General features: G+C 39.9%; 1 protein-coding gene across 1 annotated transcript in view; it reads left to right on the top strand.

Annotated features, from left to right (window-relative positions):
• Positions 1 to 306: 306 nt before the first annotated feature.
• The window catches only part of LOC308549361 (membrane cofactor protein-like), a gene marked incomplete at its 5' end in the record, with an annotated part of 35419 nt that continues 16422 nt past the window's right edge, over positions 307 to 19303 (top strand). The window contains 7 exons of the mRNA XM_081121897.1: positions 307 to 423; positions 526 to 1000; positions 1101 to 1196; positions 11667 to 11855; positions 12468 to 12570; positions 17129 to 17214; positions 18044 to 18241. Of these exons, the coding sequence (XP_080978023.1) occupies positions 307 to 423; positions 526 to 1000; positions 1101 to 1196; positions 11667 to 11855; positions 12468 to 12570; positions 17129 to 17214; positions 18044 to 18241 (1264 nt within the window). The remainder of the gene's footprint in view (positions 424 to 525; positions 1001 to 1100; positions 1197 to 11666; positions 11856 to 12467; positions 12571 to 17128; positions 17215 to 18043; positions 18242 to 19303) is intronic.

The raw sequence follows: 19303 nt of genomic DNA, 5'->3' as shown, positions 1-19303 counted from the left end.
ACATCTTTGCTCACATCTCTGATGATTTCTTTGGGATACACTCTAATGGGAAATGGTGGTTTAAAAGTCACGTCCACTTAAAAACTTTTAACCTACAAAAAATTTACATTACAAACTAAAAATTTGAGGATGCTGCTACTCACAAAATGTTTCCTCGCAATTTTGACATTCTGATTCTTTGCCAACTAAGCAACAAAACGCCAGCTCCTTTCGTATGCTCTTTAATAGCCCTCACGTTCCTTTTTAAAATTTACTTACAACCTCACAACTCTACAAATGACTGTTGCTCACGCTCAGGGTCCCGGAATGGAGCTTGTTCCACCACAGAAGTTCCCCCTCTCGTCAGCTCTCACCCCCCAGCGCGGCATGAATCGCACCCAGAGCTCGGCACCTGATACACCCCCTCCTGACCTCTTCCAGCATGTGTATTTCATCTTCAACACACTTCGTTCCTAAAGGGGCAAGGGGCCCATAGGTTGCGCCCCAGATGCTTAACGGCAGTGTTTCACGAGCTTACCTCCCCAGGGGTCCCCTCGGGGCAGAGTCCTGTACTCTGGGGTCCGGCGCAGTGGCCAAACCGCCCTGGCGCTTCTGAAGCCTAGCAGGCCTGCAGCCGCGGGACCCTCAGGCCCTGTCCCTAGTGATGCCTGCCTGCTGCCAAGTGTTGGGCGAGGGCCCTGGCACCACCGACCGTCTGGAGGCCCCAGGACAAAAGGGAGCCCTGAGGGGCGCTGGCCCCAGGCGACCCAGTGTCGGGCTCGGGCGTCTCTTTCCGGGTCGGTGCGCTTTCCTCTTCCGGCCAGGGATCCGGGGAGGCGCGACGGTGACCGCGGCAGCCCTCGTTCCCTCTCCGCCCTTCCCGAGTCGGGGGCAGCTGCCCGCTTAGGGATGCGGCGGGGGCCATCCCGGCCCGCAAACCTAGGCCACCCCGCCCCGCAGGTGGCCGAAGGGTCCCCGGGGCGGGCGCGGGCGGAGCCGAGCTGCCCTCTGACCCCGGCGGGTGGGACCCGGCCCGGCCCGGCCCACGCCACGCCCCTCCGGCCCCGAAGCTCCGCCCCGCGCCCAGGCCCCGCCTTGCATCCGGTCCTGGGCCCCGCGAGACCCGGATGGCCGGGCCCGGACCACGCCCACCGGCGGCCACGCACCTGACACTTTGAGTCAGCGGATTGTTGCGTCTGGCGCCCGCTCTCAAAAAGGTAAGTGCTCACGGGCCCTCAGGTTTCCCGCTGGTACCCTGAGAAATGAAGGCGTCTTACGAGCCGCTCAGGGCATCTCCCCGCCGCCTCGAGAGGCCCTTTCCTTGGGGCTTCCTTGGGATCCTTTCTGCGGCCCTAGCGCTCCTACTGCCAATTTGCTCAGGTAGGGGACCGGCAAGGGTGTCAGCCCTGGGAGCGAACTAGAGCAGGTTGAGGAGGTGGCCACAGATACTCTGGGTTGAGCTGTGATGGATGCAGGACGGTGGGGCCCCACAGGTGCCGCGGTGAGGGTTGTTGGAGGTCAGCTCTGAGCCTTGCTGAGCTCTGGATGCAGTCAGTGTTTGCCTAGGGCCAAGCTGTGTCCCTAGCAAAAGCTTGCAGGAGTTTGGGGACTGAGCTAATCAAGATGATTAGAGATTGACCAGAGAACATATATGCATATGTGCATAACCCGTGGACACAGACAGGAGTGTGGGGAAGGCCTGGGGTGTGGTGAGGGCTGGGTGGGTGAGAGCAAAGGGGTGGAGGGATGGGGGACAACTGTAGTACTGTCAACAATTAGAAAAACAAGATGGGAAGCACTGGCTGGGTGCTGAGGTGAGGGCTTGCTCTTGAATGCCCAGGTGTGTGGATGGGGGATGCATGAAAAAGGACTTCTTTGATAAGGGGCTAATTTCCAAAATATATAAAGAACTCATATAGCTGAACAACAACAAAAAACGTCTCATTGGAAAATGGGCATAGGACCTGAAGAGACAATTACCCTAGGGAGACATACAGACGGCCTTCCAATATATTAAAAGATGCTCAACGTCACTAGCTATAATGGAAATGCAAATCAAAACCACAATGAGATACGACCTCACACCTGTTAAAATGTCTATTATCAATAAGACAAGAAATAACCAATGTGGAAGAGAATGTGGAGAAAAGGGAACCCTCATGCTCTGCTGGTGGGAATGTAAATTAATGCAGCCACTATGGAAAACAGTATGGAGGTTCATCAGAAAAATTAAGAATAGTGCTAACACATGAACCAGCAATCCTTCTGGGTATCTACCAGAAAAAAAATGAGAATACTTATCAAGATATATGGAACCCTATATTCATTGCAGCATTATTCACAATAGCTAAGACAACCTAAATGTCCTTCAATAGATGATTCGATAAAGAAGACGTGGGAGGGGGAAGACGGCAGCACTGTGAGAAGAAGCAGAGCACCCCTGCTCCCAGCCACGGACTTGATTTACTGCTAAAATACTGTGTAACCAGCTTGGTAAAACGAGAGAAATATACCTGAGTGGACATATTTCAAGTAGGTAGCACTGAAGAAACATCATAGAATCTGGTAACAGAGAGGGGATTGTAGAAAGGGGGAGTCCTCCCTGAAGCCTGTGCTGGGCTCTGAACCCTGAGGCTTAGAGGCTGCAATGTTTCCTTCCCTTGGGAGTGTGGACTGGCATCCAAAAGCGGGCATCTCAAACCTGGAGCCGAGGAGAGAGGAAGGTGTGTCCCATGTGGAAGGCAGAGGGACCCAGGGGATCAGTGGGCCTGTGAGGAGGGGACCATGCCTTCCTAGAGAAACGAAGCTTCTAATGGTATGTGTGACAGGCATCTTCCACACCAGGTGCGAACCATAGGAAAGGCAGTCCAGCAGTGTGTGTCCCCCGAATCAAAAGAGGCCAGAGGTCTGCACTGAGCAGCCGCATACAAGAACCCTCTGTCTTCCTGTAAGGCATTGTGTAGAATTCCAGAAAGCATTTAATCTGTGTGGCATGGGGAAGGGGAAGAGAGCCCGTCTGTGGAGAGAGAGGGACTGGAGCTACCTGTGGGACGGAGTTTTCCTCCAGCTGCCTGAGCTCCCAGTGGGCTGATTCTGGGATTTTTTACCTGCCCTGAGGGGTGCTGGGATAGTGCACAAGGAGCTGCCCCAGCTTTACTGAGATCAGCGGTGCGGGGGACCTGCATGGGGTTGACTTTGTGTCCCCTCCTGCTGGGTGCCTTGGCATGGGGGTGGTGGGACCTTACAGGATAGATTCTCTGCTTGTGTATTGCTTTGTGTGATTTTGAGGATTTGATTGCTGAACTGGCTTCCAGCTTCCTCGCATGCATTGAGCAGACAGACCAGCGAAAACTGGGATTTATGTCTGCACTGTGGAGAGTTTGAAATTTGCACTCAACCAGCAACCAGATCTGGGAAAGGAGAGGTGGAGCACACCAACTGTTCCTGCAGGCTAGGAGCACCACCCCCAACAGGAAAGGGGCTGGTTCAGCTCACTGAAGCCCCAGACATCCCCTGCAGGGCACAGTCCTGAGGGGGAAGGGAGCAGTCCTGAGGAACATCTTACAGGACCACATTACAAAAATAAGACTCTCAGGGACTATTATTTGGGAACTGTAGGACAAACTTTAAATCCCCTGATAGGCAGGCAAAATGCTCCCCAGAATGTTTTTTAATCCAACCCACTAAGCCCAGGATGCTGAAACCGCCTGTCCAAAAAAGGCAATGGGCACTGAAGTCAATCTGAAACTGCAGCAGGCCAGTGTATAGGGAACTAGAATCGGAGGATAGGGTAGAGACTGAGGAGCTGGCTGTGCAGCAGGGACTAACTTCCTCTCAGTGAGTGCTTGTCAGCAAAACCTCTATGTAAGGGGAGCAATATCCTGAGCTACACTGGCCATCCTGCACCCTAAAGACTCTACAGAAGACTTGAGTAAGACCAGGCAACCACAATGGGGAGGCAAAATAGCTGACAAGTGGAGGTGGTCCACAGAAACCCTCAGATCAACCAACTGCCTGAGGACACCAGAGCCAAACCTAGGCAGCTCCTGACATTGTCTGATACACAAATACCTCCAAGGAGAACTGAAATCAGCATACAAAACAGTAAGCCCCAGACAACATAAGGTGCCCAGATGCAACTCACCTGATTGACTTATTTTTTCTTTGGGAAAAAGAGAAAGGAAAAAAAATTTTTTTTTAATTTTTTAAAAAAGACTTTTGTTTTGCTTTGCTTGTTTTTTGTTGTGTTTTTGTGCTTTGTTTTGTTTTATCTTTTGTTCTACTATAAAGATTTTCTTGATATTCTCTGCTTAACTGCTGGGACATTATCGTTATAACCAATAAGCTTACTGCTTTTTTGTGTAGTTTCTCCTATACGTCTTATTGGACTCCCTCCCTACCCTTGACTTATCTCTCTCTTTCTCTTCTCAATCCATTGACATAACTTTTTTTCTCTTTCTTTTCTTTTTCTCCCTTCTGTCTTCCTGTCTTTTTGTTTGACCGTTAGTTTGTTTGTATCTTTATTGTATTTTTATTTTTTCATTTTCAACTATTATCCTCTTCCTATGATCTACCCTTAATTTTATGCTCTCCCTTCTTTCAGAATATTTTCTTTGCCCCTTTTATCTCCCAGTAGCTTGTCTATTTTTTACATTTGATTTTAGTTTATTAATTTTTAAAAATTTTTTCATTACTATTAGGAATAATGTCCTTTTCTCTATCTTCATTTATTTTCTTTCTCTTTTTTTCCCTTTTTTTTCTTTTTTGCTTTAACATTTGTGTTCTCAATTCACTCTTCCAGTTCTATTTTCACTTGGGTTGTTTTCACTGTGATTATCAAGATATTTTATAAGATACCCTTTGTTTCCTGGCAGTTTAGTTGTGTATTGTACTGCGTTGCCAGCACCTGTACAACAGCTCACATGATGTGGTTGGGGCTGAGACACACATTTAGCCAACCTGAGAGGAGAGTCCTCCCAAGGATGGGTCAACAACAATCTAGACCCAATCACAACAGGAGAGCCCAAAGGACCCACAAAAGGAACACCCACAAAAGGGACATGCTTAGAGCAAAGAGCTCAGAAGTATAAAGAAAACACATCTCTGGGCTCCACTGAACATACACTACAAAATCCCACCCCACAAGACTAGAAGACAGCAAATATGTCTGATATATACATACAAACACTAAGAGCCACCAAAATGAGGGGACAAAGAAACAAACACCCAATTAAAGAATAGGAAAAATCGCCAGAAAAAGATCTTGATGAGATGGAGTTAAGCAAGTTATCAGAAACAGAGTTCAGGGTAATGGTTACAAAGATGCTAAAGGAAATTAATGAGAACCACAAGATACTTAATGGTAAGGTCAAGGAACTTAGTGAAAACATGAAAAAAGAGATAAATATCGTAAATGAGAACCAGGCAGAAATGAAGAATACTATATCTGATATCAAGAATACACTGGAAGAAATTAAAAGCATGCTCACTGAAGCAGGGGATAGAATAAGTAACTTAGAAGATAAGGTAGAAAACAACAATTAGAGCAGCAAAAAGAAAAAACACTTAAAAAGCATGAGGACAGTCTAAGGGAGCTTTGGGACAACATGAAGTGAAACAACATTCGCATCATAGCAGAGCCAGAGGGGGAGGAAAGAGAGCAAAGGATAGAGAACTTGATGGAAGAAATAATGACAGAAAACTCCCCTGCACTGGTGAGGGAGAAAGCCACACAAGTTCAGGAAGCACAGAGAGGTCCCAACAAGAGGAACCCAAAGAGACCCACTCCAAGACACATCATAATTAAAATGGCAAACGTCAAGGACAAAGAGAATATTAAGGGCTGCAAGAGAGAGACAAGCAGTGACCTACAAGGGAACCACCATAAGGCTGACATCAGATCTGTCAACAGAAACTCTTTAGGCCAGAAGGGAGTGCCATGAAGTTCTCAAAGTAATGAAAAGCAAGAACCTGCAACCAAGACTGCTCTATACAGCAAGGCTATCATTTAAAGTTGAAGGTGAAATAAAGAGCTTCCCAGACAAAAAAAGGCTAAAGAAGTTCAGCACCACCAAACTAGCAGTGCATGAAATGCTAAAAGTACTGCTCTAAGAAAACGAAGAAGTAGTGAGAGAAAGATACATAAAGGGGGAAAGTGGCATTAAATAAGTATATATCAATAGTAACCTTAAATGTAAACAGAATAAGTGGTCCAATCAAAAGACATAGGGTAGCTGAATGAATAAGAAAAGAGGACCCAAATATATGCTGTCTACAAGAGACCCACCTGAGAACAAAAGATTCACACAGGCTAAAGATGAAGGGATAGAATAAAATATTCCATGCAAATGGGAAGGAAAAAAAAGCTGGAGTAGCAATACTTATTTCTGACAAAACATACTTCAAAGTAAAGACCATAACAAGACACAAAAATGGTCACTACATTATACTAAAGGGATCAATCCAACAGGAGGACATAACCCTTATAAATATATATGCGCCCAATATAGGAGCCCCTAAATATATAAAAAATTTCTGGGTGGATTTTAAGGGGGAGATTGACAGCAACACAATCATAGTGGGGGATTTTAAGACCCCACTGTGCACTGGACAGGTCATCAAGACAAAAAGTCAAGAGGGAAACACAGACCTTATATGACACACTAGATCTAATGGATTTAATTGACATTTACAGAACATTTCATCCCAAAGCAACAGGATACACATTCTTCTCAAGTGCACATGGAACATTCTCAAAAATAGACCATATGTTAGGGCACAAGACAAGTCTCTACAAATTCAAGAGGATTGAAATCATATCAAGCATCTTCTCAGATCAAAATGCCATGAAACTAGAAACCAACCACTATAAAAAAACTTAAAAATATTCAAGCACATGGAGGCTAAATAGCATGTTATTAAACAATGACTGGGTTACCAATGAGATCAAGGAAGAAATCAAACACTTTTTGGGAAAAAACAAAAATGAACAGAAAACAACCCAAAATCTATCAGACACAGCAAAAGCAGTCCTGAGAGGAAAGTTCATAGCAGTAGAGGCCTATCTCAAGAAACAAGAAAAAGCTCTAATGAACCATCTAACACAACAACTAAAAGAACTACAACAAGAACAGCAAGAAAAGCCCCGAGGAAGTAGAAGGAGGGAAATAATAAAGATCAGAGCAGAAATTAATGACATAGAGACTATGCTCTGATCTTTATTATTTCCCTCCTTCGAAGATTCTTTGAAGAGTTCTTTGAAAAGATTAATAAGATTGATGCACCTTTAGCCAGACTCACTAAGAAACAAAGAGAGAGGACTGAAATAAATAAAATCAGAAATGAAAGAGGCAATATAACAACCAACCCAACAGAAATACAAAGGATTGTAAGAAAAGAATACGAGCAACTATATGCCAAAAAACTACATACCAAACATGGGTGAAATGGACAAATCCCTAGAAGCATAAAATCTTCCAAAGCTGAATCGGGAAGAGTCAGAAAACCTGAATAGGCCGATAACAACTAATGAAATTGAAGCAGTAATCAAAAAATTCCCAACAAACAAAAGTCCTGGACCAGATGGATTTACAGGTGACTTTTACCAAACATTCAAAGAAGAATGAACAGCTATTATACTCAAACTATAAGAGGAGGGAAAACTCCCAAACTCGTTTTATGAGGCCTGCATCATCCTAATCCCAAAACCAGATAAAGACACTACAAAGAAAGAAAATTACAGGCCAATATCCCTGATGAACACAGATGCTAAAATCCTCATTAAAATACTAGCAAACCAGATCCAGCAGTACATTAAAAAGATCATACACCATGACCAGGTGGGATTTGTTCCAGGGATGCAAGACTGGTGTAACATCTGCAAATCAATAAATGTGATACATAACATAAAATGAAGGACAAAAATCATATGATCATATCAATAGATGCAGAAAGAGCATTCAACAAAATCCAGCACCCATTTCTGATAAAAACAGCAAAGTAGGAATAGAGGTATCATGCTTCAACATAATAAAGGCCATATATGACCAGTCTACAGCCAACATCATATTCAATGGTCAAAAACTGAAACCATTTCCCTTAAAAACAGGAACAAGACAGGGATGATCATTTTCACCACTTTTATTCAACATAGTATTGGAAGTCCTTACCAGAGCCATCAGACAGGAAAAAACATAAAAGGTATCCAAATTGGAAAGGAGGAAATAAAACTCTTATTATTCACAGATGACATGATATTGTACATAGAAAACCCTAAAGACTCAGTCAAAGTACTACTAGATTTGATAAATCAATTCCGCAAGATAGGTGGATACAAAATTAACATCTGGAAATTGATGGCATTCTTATACACCAAAAATGAACTCTCTGAAAGAGAAACTAAAAAAACAGTACCATTTACCATTGCAACTTAAAAATATAAGACACCAAAGAATAAATTTAATCAAGGATATGAATACCTGTACTTGAAAAACTACAGGAAACTGAAAAAAGAAATAGAGAAAGACACAAACGAGTGAAAGAATATACTATGTTCATGGGTTGGAAGAATTAACATCATTAAAATGTCCATATTACCCAAAGCAATCTATAGGTTCAATGCAATTGCTATTAAAATACCAACAGCATATTTCACATAATTAGAACAAATATTCCAGATGTTTTTATGGAACTAAAAAAGATGCTCAATAGCCACAGCAATTTTGAGAAAGAAGAACTGAGTTGGAGGTATCACTATACTAGATATCAATCTATACTACAAAGCCATTTTAATCAAAACAGCATGGTATTGGTACAACAACAGACATACATATAGATCAATGGAACAGAACAGAGAACCCAGAAATCGGCGCATGCTATTATGGTGAATTAATATTTGAGAAGAGGGGCAAAGGCATACAATGGTGTAAAGACAGTCTCTTCAATAAGTGGTGCTGGGAAAATTGGACAGGTATGTGCAAAAAAATGAAACGACCACCAACACCATACACAAAAATAAACTCAAAATGGATAAAAGACTTAAATGTAAGTGACAAAACTATAAAAATCCTGGAAGAAAACAGGCAGTATAGTTACAGACATCTCAAATAATGGAATTTTCACTGATACATCTCCTAGGGCAAGAGAAACAAAAGAAAAAATAAACATATGGGACTCCATCCAACTAAAAAGCTTCTGCACAACAAAAGAAAACAGCCTCAAAATACAAAGGAACCCCACGGTCTGGGAAAACATATTTGTCAAGGATGTATCTGATAAGGGGCTAATTTCCAAACTGTACAAAGAACTCATACTACTCAGCAAGAGGAAGAGAAACAATCCAATTAAAAAATGGGGAAAGAACCTGAATCGACATTTCTCCAAAGATGACATACAGATGGCCAAGAGACACATGAGAAAATGCTCAACATCACTAATCATCAGAGAGATGCAAATTAAAACCACAATGAGGTATCACTTCACACCTGTAAGAATGGCTCCCATCAACAAATCAACAAACAACTCCTGCTGGCGAGGGTGTGGAGAAAAGGGAGCCCTAGTACACTGCTGATGGGAATGCAGACTGATGCAGCCACTATGGAAAACAGTATGGAGTTTTCTCAAAAAATTAAAAATGGAACTGCCTTTTGACCCAGTGATCCTACTTCTAGGAATATACCCTAAGAATCCTGAAACACTAATCAGAAAGAATATATTCACCCCTATGTTCATAGCAGTGCAGTTTACAATAGCTAAGATCTGGAAACAGCCCAAGTGCCCATCAGTAGATGAGTGAATAAAAAAGCTGTGGTACATTTACACCATGGAATACTATGCAGCTGTAAAGAAGAAGGATCCAGTACCATTTGGGACAGCATGGAGGGACCTGGAGAATATTATGCTAAGTGAAATAAGCCCGGCAGAGAAAGACAAACATCACATCTCATTTATATGTGGAATCTAAAGAACTTAATAAACTGATGGACAGAAATGATTCAATGACATGGAAGCATGGATCAGACTGAGGAATCTCAGAGGAATGGAAGGGGGTGGGTGTAGGGGAGAGATTAACCAAAGAATTTATATACATATATTCATAATCCAAGGACAGAGACAATGATGTGGTGACGGACTGGGGAGGCGGATGGGCCTGGGTGGAAGTGGTCAATGGGGAGAAAAAGGGACATCTGTAATATTTTGAACAAATTTTTTTAAAAAAAAGGAAAAAATTAAAATAAAATAAAATGCAATGAATCAATTTTTAAGAAAAGAAGATGTGGTACATATATACAATGGAAGTCTACTCCGACATAAAAAAGATTAAGTATTGCCATTTCCAACAATATGGACAGATCTTGAGATGATTATGCTAAGGAAGGAAGTCAGTCATGAAAGGACTAAAACCATGATTTCACTCATGTGGGATATAAAAAAAGCAACATATGTACAAAGGCAAACAAACAAAAAACCTCCTGGTTTCAGACAACCAAATGGTGGTTGTCAGAAGGGAAGGGTGGTGGGGAGAAGATGAACACATTAAAGAGAGTTGAGGGAAGGAGACTAAACTTCACAACAGATCACGCAGATGTCCTATTATAACATTGTACACTTGAAATTTACATAATGTTATTAACCAATGTTACCCCAATAAATTTAAAGACTCACATAATTTTTGTTATTTGATAGAAGTACAAATATATATATTTTTAAAGTTTAACATCAATCTGGTATAAGACCAATCCAGGAAATAAGAAAAGAGAGGTTTCTCTTTCACATTATTTTACATAATAATTCTTTCAGATTTGTTAGCTTTTCAAGCCCATAGATAATTTCAAAGAAGAGGAGTGGATGAAGTAGAAATTACACTATTCTAAGAAGAAATAAATTTACAAAAATATCCAGAAATAAAAAATTCTAATAGCATAGCAATATAGTAATTCAGCTCAAAACAGCTACGTCAGAGAATTTTTGAGGCCAAGCATGATCCATTCATTGGTGAAGGAAGAATAAATTATATTTTAAATGATGTTAAATTTATAAACTTTGATATTTGACATCTATTCACTTAGAAAATGCTCCGTTCACTGATATGAAACATATGACATGTAATCTTATATTTTGAAATAGTTTAGTCCATATTTATTTTGATCTATGAAATCAACGATGCTTGTGTAATAGTCAGCGCTTACCATAGCATTCCTTGAGCACCACTGGGTACAGAGTGTAGTGGACAAAGGAGGCACATGATCCTCGATCTCTAGGAACTTCCCTTCTGAGAAGAGACTGAGTCTGAAGTGACAAGTCATCATCAGTTTGCCTTTCAAACTGTGGAAGAGCAATCTGGTCGAGGGCTAGAAAGTCTTAGGGGAAAGGGGAGTGGGAAATGAACTCAGAAAAAATGGGAAGGATGCATACCTATAAATATATTTTAAAGCCAAATGTATTGCTGCTGTCTCTCCAGTTTACTGTTGAAAGAATATTCAGCTTATTCCCAAAGAAAGCAAAAGCTAATAGAATGTTACTTGAAGCAGACACAGCACATTGTCCAGTAGAAGCCTGGCACAATCACTGCAAATCTTGCCAAGGACCTTTCCATTCATTCTGTACTCCCTGCCTGCTCTCAGGCGTTATTCTGGGGCTGGTGAAATAGAAAATAATTTACTTTCATGTTCTTATTCTGTTATGCCCAGGTGACTGTGGTGACTTGCCGAGATACAATTCTATGAAAACCAAGGGTATTCCTGCACGCCCTTATAATACTGGGTACAAAGTACAATATGAGTGTCGCCTAGGATACAGGCGTATTATTCCTTTTCTTCCCGTAACTGCTGTTTGTCATCCTAATAACTCATGGACAGCTCTCAAGGAGGCTTGTACAAGTAAGTACACTAAACTTTATTTTTATTGCTCTAAAGATTTTCATACATTTTAACTGCACATTCCACTGTTATAAGGGTGGATGTAGATTTTAGATAGTAACATATTTTTTTAGGCTTTGAAAATCTCCAGGAAATTTTTTATTTGGTTATTGATTCTCTGGGGCAATGTGAATCTTAAGTTTGGCCATTAGTGACAACGTGGATAGACCTTGAGTATATTATGCTAAGCAAAATAAGTCAGAAAAAGCTAAGAACCATATGATTTCACTCATATGTGAGATGTAAAACTGAAACTCACAGACACAGACAAGTTTGGTGGTTACCAGAGGGAAGTCGGGGTGGGGTAAAGGGAAAAGGGGACCAAATATATGTGACAGAAAATGATTTGACTTTGGGTGGTGGGCATACAATGCAATATACAGATCATGTATCATAGAATTGTACACTTGAAACATATATAAATTTATTAACCAATGTCAACCCAATAAATTTAATAAAAACAAATTTTAAAAAATCTTTTCATGAATTTAGTAGAGCAATGTATAATTTTTATTTTGATTCAAATCTGTTTTGACATTGTATAAAACAACAAATTTGAAAATTTTCTTTTAGAAAAAGAATGTGTACAGCTAGGAGAACCCATAAATGGCCAAGTACAATACAGTACTGGAACTACTGTGTTTGGTTCAGAAGCTCACTTTACTTGTAATGAGGGGTAAGTAAGTTGGTCCTTTGAGGACTAAGGTAAATGTTACTAGGTCCTTTTTTTCTTTGATTGTCTTCTGAAGCATTTCCATAATGTTGATTTTATCTTCCTTTCTGTGTAACAAGTTGTACTTATAGCCAATCAATTCTGGGCTTTTTATGGAGACTGAAAATTTGTGTAATGAATGGAAAGAAATTTAAATTGAAGGAAAGAAAAATTGTATAAAAACTGTACTGTAAGTAATAATAAGCCTATTGTAGTCATTAAAAATGTAGTAATCATAGTGGCATGGGCCTAAATTAATTTATTATAGGACAGAGGGTGGGAAGGAGAGACAAGGAGTTAATCAGCTAACAGAAGCAAAGGGCAGAGACTACTCAAATGTGTGTTGAACCTCTGAATCAACTTCCAGAGCTATTTCAGAATAGTGTTAATAAGAGGTAGCTGACCACCAGGTTTCACCGCATCCTGCTTACACATGAACTTTTGAGACTGTTGCCAGCAAAGAATCAGAAAGCAGCAAACCCTTCTTCCTACGGGCAATGCCCCTAGCCCCACTTCTTCTTCTGCCCCGTTATCTATAGCCAATGTAAATTCCTTCAAAATAACTTACATCTTTCTCCTCAAAACTATAGAAGAACCCCATGAAACCCAGGATGGCAGAAATGTTTGCCTTCCTCTATCCCTGCTGCTGGTTTAGACTGCATGCCCCAGGACCTGCTTCTTTTTTTCTGGCTGGCATATGGCTAGTCAATAAACCGGTTCCTTCAGAAAAACTTCACAACTTTACCCCGTTGTGGTCAGAGAAGATACTTTGTAGGTTATCTATCTTTTTAAAACCTATTGATTAGTTAATATTAATTTGTGGCTCAGTGTATGGTCTATCCTAGAAGATGTCCCATGCGCACTTGAGGAGAATGTGTATTCTGTTCTACGGTGCTCTGTGTCTGTGAGATCTAGTTGATTCATTGTGTTCTTGAAGTCCTCTATTGCCTTACTTCTTTTCAGTCTACGTGCGCTCTCCATTATTGTGAGCGGGATATTGAAGCGTCCGACTATTACTGGAGAAATGCCTGTTACATAGAAATGTCTGTTTCTACAGTTGGTCAGCTTTTGCTTCAGTTAGTTTGAGGCTCTGTCATTTGCTGCATAAATGTTTATAATTATTATATCTTCTTGCAGTATGCAAAACTTATTAAAATATAATGTGCTTCTTGTCTCTTATAACCTTTGAATAGATTCAAAGTCTATTTTGTCTGAATTACTATAGCCACCTCTTTTGGTTACAATTTGCATGGAATATGTTTTCCATCCTTTCACTTTCAACTTGTACATCTCTTTTCATCTCCACTGAGTCTTCGTTAGACAGCATATAGTTGGATCTTTTGTTTTTATCCATTCTGCCCATATCTGCCTTTTGATTGTAGAATTTAATTCATTCAAATTTAAAGAATTTTCTGACAAGGAAGGAGCTATTTGTTTTCTTAGAGCTTATTTGCCCCTCTTTTCATGCATTCCTGTTTTCCTTTGTTAGTTGATTTTTGTAATGAAATGTTGGAATTCCTTCCTCATTTTCTCTTGTGTATATTCTATAGTGATTTTTTGTCTGTGGTTCCCATGGGGATTACATTTAACATCCTAGAGTTATAAAAATAAAATTTGAATTTATACCAACTTAAGTTACATAAATTACAATAACAGATCCTTATCAGCTCCATCCTCGACCCTTTGGGTTGTTAATGTCATACCACCACCTACAATAATAACTGTAATACTGGCTTCTACACTATTTATTTGCATTGTAACATTAGTTTCTTAAATCACATAGAAAATAAAAGTGCACTTACAAATCATTGTTACAATAATACTAGCTTTAATAATTGCCCATATATATACCTTCAGTGAGATGTTGATCCATATGGCATGACTGACTGACTATAACTGAAAAACATGGGTTTGGCTGCCTGCTGAAATGAAAGCCAAACTTGTGAGTCGGGTGCTGGTGCAAAAGGAAATAGGTTTTGTGCAGGTGTCACTGGACCTGGAACTCCCAGCTCAAAAGCCATCAGCCCTGCCTGGCCAGGTGTTGCTCAGCAATTGAGCATAGACCTAGGATCCAGGAGATCTCAGCTTGATTCCCGGTCAGGGCACATGTCCGGGTTATGGGTTCAATCCCTAGTCGGGGTGTGCAGGAGGCAGCTGATCAATAAGTATCTCATCATTGATGTTTCTTTCTCTCTCTCTCCCTCTCCCTTCCTCTATCTGAAATCAATAAAGATATATTTAAAAATAAAAAAAACACCATCAGCCCTTCCTGCTCAAGCCCTAGGTTCTTAAATGGATAGGGAGGGGAGAGCTTTTTAAAAACTTCTATCCAATTATCTTGCTAGCTTTTGCCCCTGGGGCCTGTCCATTCATCTGTATAGCTGTGGGCTTGCTTAGTTTAAGAATCTCCCCCAATACCATCTTGGCTAATGGGGCAGACTCTGCAGAGCTCAGACTGCCTGTCTAGGTAACACTCTCTAGTGTCCTTTAGCTTCACCTTTTAGGAGACCCTTGAGCATTTTTTCCAGGTGAAGTATAGTGCTAACAAATTCTCTTAACTTATTTCTGGGAAAAGCTTACTATTTCCCTTACTTTTGAAGCACAGTTTTGCTGTATAGAGGATTTCAGGTTGACCTTCCCCCCCCCCCCGCCATCATTTTGATTCTCTTAGTTCAATGTCTTCTGGCCCCCAAGTTTCTGATGAGAAATCTGCTGATAGTCATATTTAGGATCCCTTGTACATGATGATTCATTTCTTTCTTGCAGCTTTCAAAATTCTCTTTTTTTTGTTGTTGCTGGCTTTTGAAAGTTTGACTATTATGAGTTTATTGTGAGTTCATTTTACTTGGAGTTTGTTGAGCTCTTTGGATATTTATATTCATGTCTTTTATCAAACTTGGGAAGTTATCAGCCATTATTTCTTCAGAGATTCTCTTGGCCCCTTTCCCTTATCTTTTCCTTCTGGGATATCCACAGTGTGTATATATTGGTTTGCTCATTGGTGTCCCACAGGTCCCATGTCCCTTAGGCTCTGTTCACTTCAGTCATTTTTATTTCTGTTCTTCAGACTAAATAATTTCCATTGTCTAACTTCAAATTCACTGATTCTGCCTTCTTCCTGCTCAAAACTGCCTTTAACTCCTCTAGTGAATTTTGCATTTTAGTTATCTTTGGACTCCAGGTTTTCTTCTTGCTTTATTTTTAGGGTTTCTACCTCCTAATTTATATTTCTATTTTGTCCACACACTGTTTTCTTTACTTTTTACATTTCTTCCTTTAATTCTTTGAGTATCCCTAAGGCAGATTTTTTTTTCATATTTTAATGAGGCCCCAGGGACATGGGTCTCTGGCAGGGGCCCCTCTGAATACAATGGAGTAGGCTGTGGAGAGACCTGTTTTCAACTTCTTCTCGGTCACAGGTTATTGGTATGGCTGAACTTCTTGTGGTCGTTGACAGCAGAGAGGTGCAGGCAAGCACAGCACTTATAGCACATCATATTCTGGCAGGTGTATTCCTGGGGAACTGGTGTGCCATGGCATACAGGTGTCCTGCAAGAATATTTAAAACATCCAATATCTGACCATTTAGTCAGGGGCACTGACCTATTTTCCCTTAGGTTGTCAAGTAAGAAAATGACAAAAGTCAACACTATAATAGCCAGTGTGAGTGAATCAAAATTATACCTTTTTTTTAGATGGGCAAAAAATATATTTTTTGGTGTGCGGCAGTGTTAGTAATTAGCTTGTGTGCCATGAGATGAAAAAGGTTGAAGGTCGCTGGCACAGACTATTCTCAAAGAAGTTTTAGCCTTATTGAGAAGCACAAGGAAAACAGTAAATGGGAAGTACCACAGAAATAGACTTATTCGTGATCATTATAAGGAGAGGCCAGAAGGAGGAGAGAGTTCTGTGAATTTCAGTCATCAGAGATTTCATCGAGTAGGGGTCTGTCCTACACCAGGAAGACACTGCCACCTGAAGAATATTCATAACACCAAAAACTTGCCTAGCACTCACGGTGTTCCAGATGCGAATTCACCTAGTACTCAGAAGAACCCCAGGACATATAGACCCTTTCCGCAGGTGAGGAATTTAAGAAAGAGAAACATTAAGGGCCTTGCCCAAGCTCAAAAAACAAGTCTGTCTTGGAGCTGGGACTCGAATCCAGTCAGGTAAGCTCTTGGGCCAGGTCTCTCTACTGAGTCGTTGTCCTGACTGAGCAGAATGGCGTGAGACGGACATCGAAGTGAATGTGTTATCTGACTGGCAGAGGTAGTGACCCCCAGACTGTCAGGCATGACAGGTTTATTTAGGTACTTTGCCCTAGGCCAATGTGTCTTCACATGAAGAATCTCTTTATTTCATTAAATTGCAGATTTAGTTAACACATTGAATACATGCCACTTAAGAAACTTCTCCCTGAAGCTATTGTAATGCAGAAAATCAACCATATAGAAATTTCATTATTATATATTCTTCTTAACTGGTAAAGAAAACAACAGTCATTTCTTTTCTCATTTAGTTTTTACTTACTTGGACCAAAAACTCTATACTGTGAACTTTTTGAAGATAATGTGCAATGGAATGATGACCCCCCAAATTGTGAACGTAAGAATATTCTGTTTAGAATTTAGAGCAGCAGTTTGCAAACTTTTGGCCTGGGGTCCCGTTTATGCTTTATAATTAACAAAGACCCCACAGAGATTTTCTGCAGGTAGGCTAGTGGTATTGATATTTTTTATATTGGGATTAAAACAGAGAAGTTTTTAAAAAATTATTTATTAACTCGTTTATAAAATAATAAACTCAATACAGGTTAACAAATGCAACTTTTTTTTTTTGCAAGATCAAAAACTTCCAAAACTGTGAGAAGTGTCATATCTTTACATTTTTTCTCACCTCTTCAGTATCTGGCCTACAGGAAGACCTCCAGATCCATTCTGCTGCATTGTCAAACAGTCTAAAGCAATTGGAAGGTTTCACTGTACACTCTTAAGGATGACAATGAAAAAAGAATAAAATCTTGATATGCCTGTGAACTTTGATTCAGGAATGGATGTAGCATTTCTCAGCTAGCACTGAGTTTTCCTAAATCATAAGTATATTTTTTCATTAAATTGTCAGCATCTCCTGTGATTAGAAAAAACTTAGCATGGCCTTACAGATAAATACAAGTATTTCATATAGGTATCTTCTATGGGTTTTTAGAATAAAATGAGTTTTATTCTAAAATTTCATTTCTCTAATCATGTTTTGAATTGGGATAATACAGTTCTTCTTAGAAACTTTGTTTCAAAGGGATATTGGATTTACAACTAGATTGTAGATATCCTATGTTAATGAATTTACTGAAGGCAGTTCATAGGATGTTACTAATGCTCTCTTAATCTTTTACTTTTCCTCTTGTCTTCCCTGCCCTCTTTTTTCTCTTTTTAAGGGATTTTGTGTAAACCACCTAAAAAAATACCAAATGGACAATACTCCAATAGCCATCAGGATACATTTGAATACAATGAAGTAGTTACTTATACTTGTAATCCTTCCAGTGGAAAAGATGAATTTTCACTGGTTGGGGAGCCCAAGCTTGTTTGTACTGGGCATGACAAATGGAGTAGTGACCCTCCTGAGTGTAAAGGTAATAATATTTCCATTTCTTTCCCTTTCATTTGTAAATAGCATGGAAACTTTTACCAACTTTTGAATACTTTGGTCAAGAAGTAAAAAACAATAACAACAGCCATATGTGCATCTTCCCCCTGGTAAATTTGTTTCTAATTTTATATGTGTCAAATAGAATAAAAAATAATTTCACTTTAGTTTTCTTGGCATTCCTGTTTATGCCGTGTTAATTACTATGTATGTGCATGAATTAAATTTTTTTTAGTTGAAATCATTAAAAAATACACACTGGCTTTAAGAAAGTTTCACCTTATAATACAAGAAGTATGACAGTTCTGTCTCGCTAGAGGAAATGGTAGAATAAATTGTAAAAGACTTACCATCTCACGAATAAGATTGATAAACTGTGGACATAGCATATGGGCATGTCTTATTTAATTGTGCTTCGCTTTACTGCACTTCACACATACTGCATTTTTTGCCAATTGAAGTCTATACCTTAACCAGCAAAGCAACTATAACTTGCTTTACTTCTATACTCATTTATTGCTGTAGCCTGAAACAAACCTGCAATAGCTCAGAGGTTTACCTATGCTTAAAAAACAATACCTAAGGCATCTGAGCATGACCAAAAGTGGGGAGACAATGGAAGGTATTTGACTGTTGAACAAAAAGAACTACTGAAAAACATCAAAATATTTCCTCTTTTCAGGTGCATATGTAACAATCTTTAGGCAATATGTTTAACATTTTTTTGTTTTCAAAAGTGAAATTATTTACAGTACATTAACAATGCAATGTATGTAGAAATCAAAACAAAGGTATCTAGAAAATTCTCAAATACTTAAACGCTATGAAGACACTTCTAACTAACCCATAAATAGAAGGAGGAGTCACAAGGGAATTTGCAACGTGTTTTGAATTTAATTTTAAAGAAACCACAACATATTGAAATATCAAAATTTGTGGAATACAGTAAAAGCTTTGCTTAGAATGATATTCATAGCATGAAATACGTATATTAGGACAAGAGAAAAGTTTCCGATCAAGAATCTAAGCTTTCATTTTAAGGAACTAG

This window comes from Miniopterus schreibersii, assembly GCF_964146895.1.
Source record: "Miniopterus schreibersii genome assembly, chromosome: 19".
Taxonomy (NCBI): Eukaryota; Metazoa; Chordata; class Mammalia; order Chiroptera; family Miniopteridae; genus Miniopterus; species Miniopterus schreibersii.
Note: the sequence above shows the minus strand (reverse complement) of the source record. Positions and strands in the feature narration are given on the sequence as shown.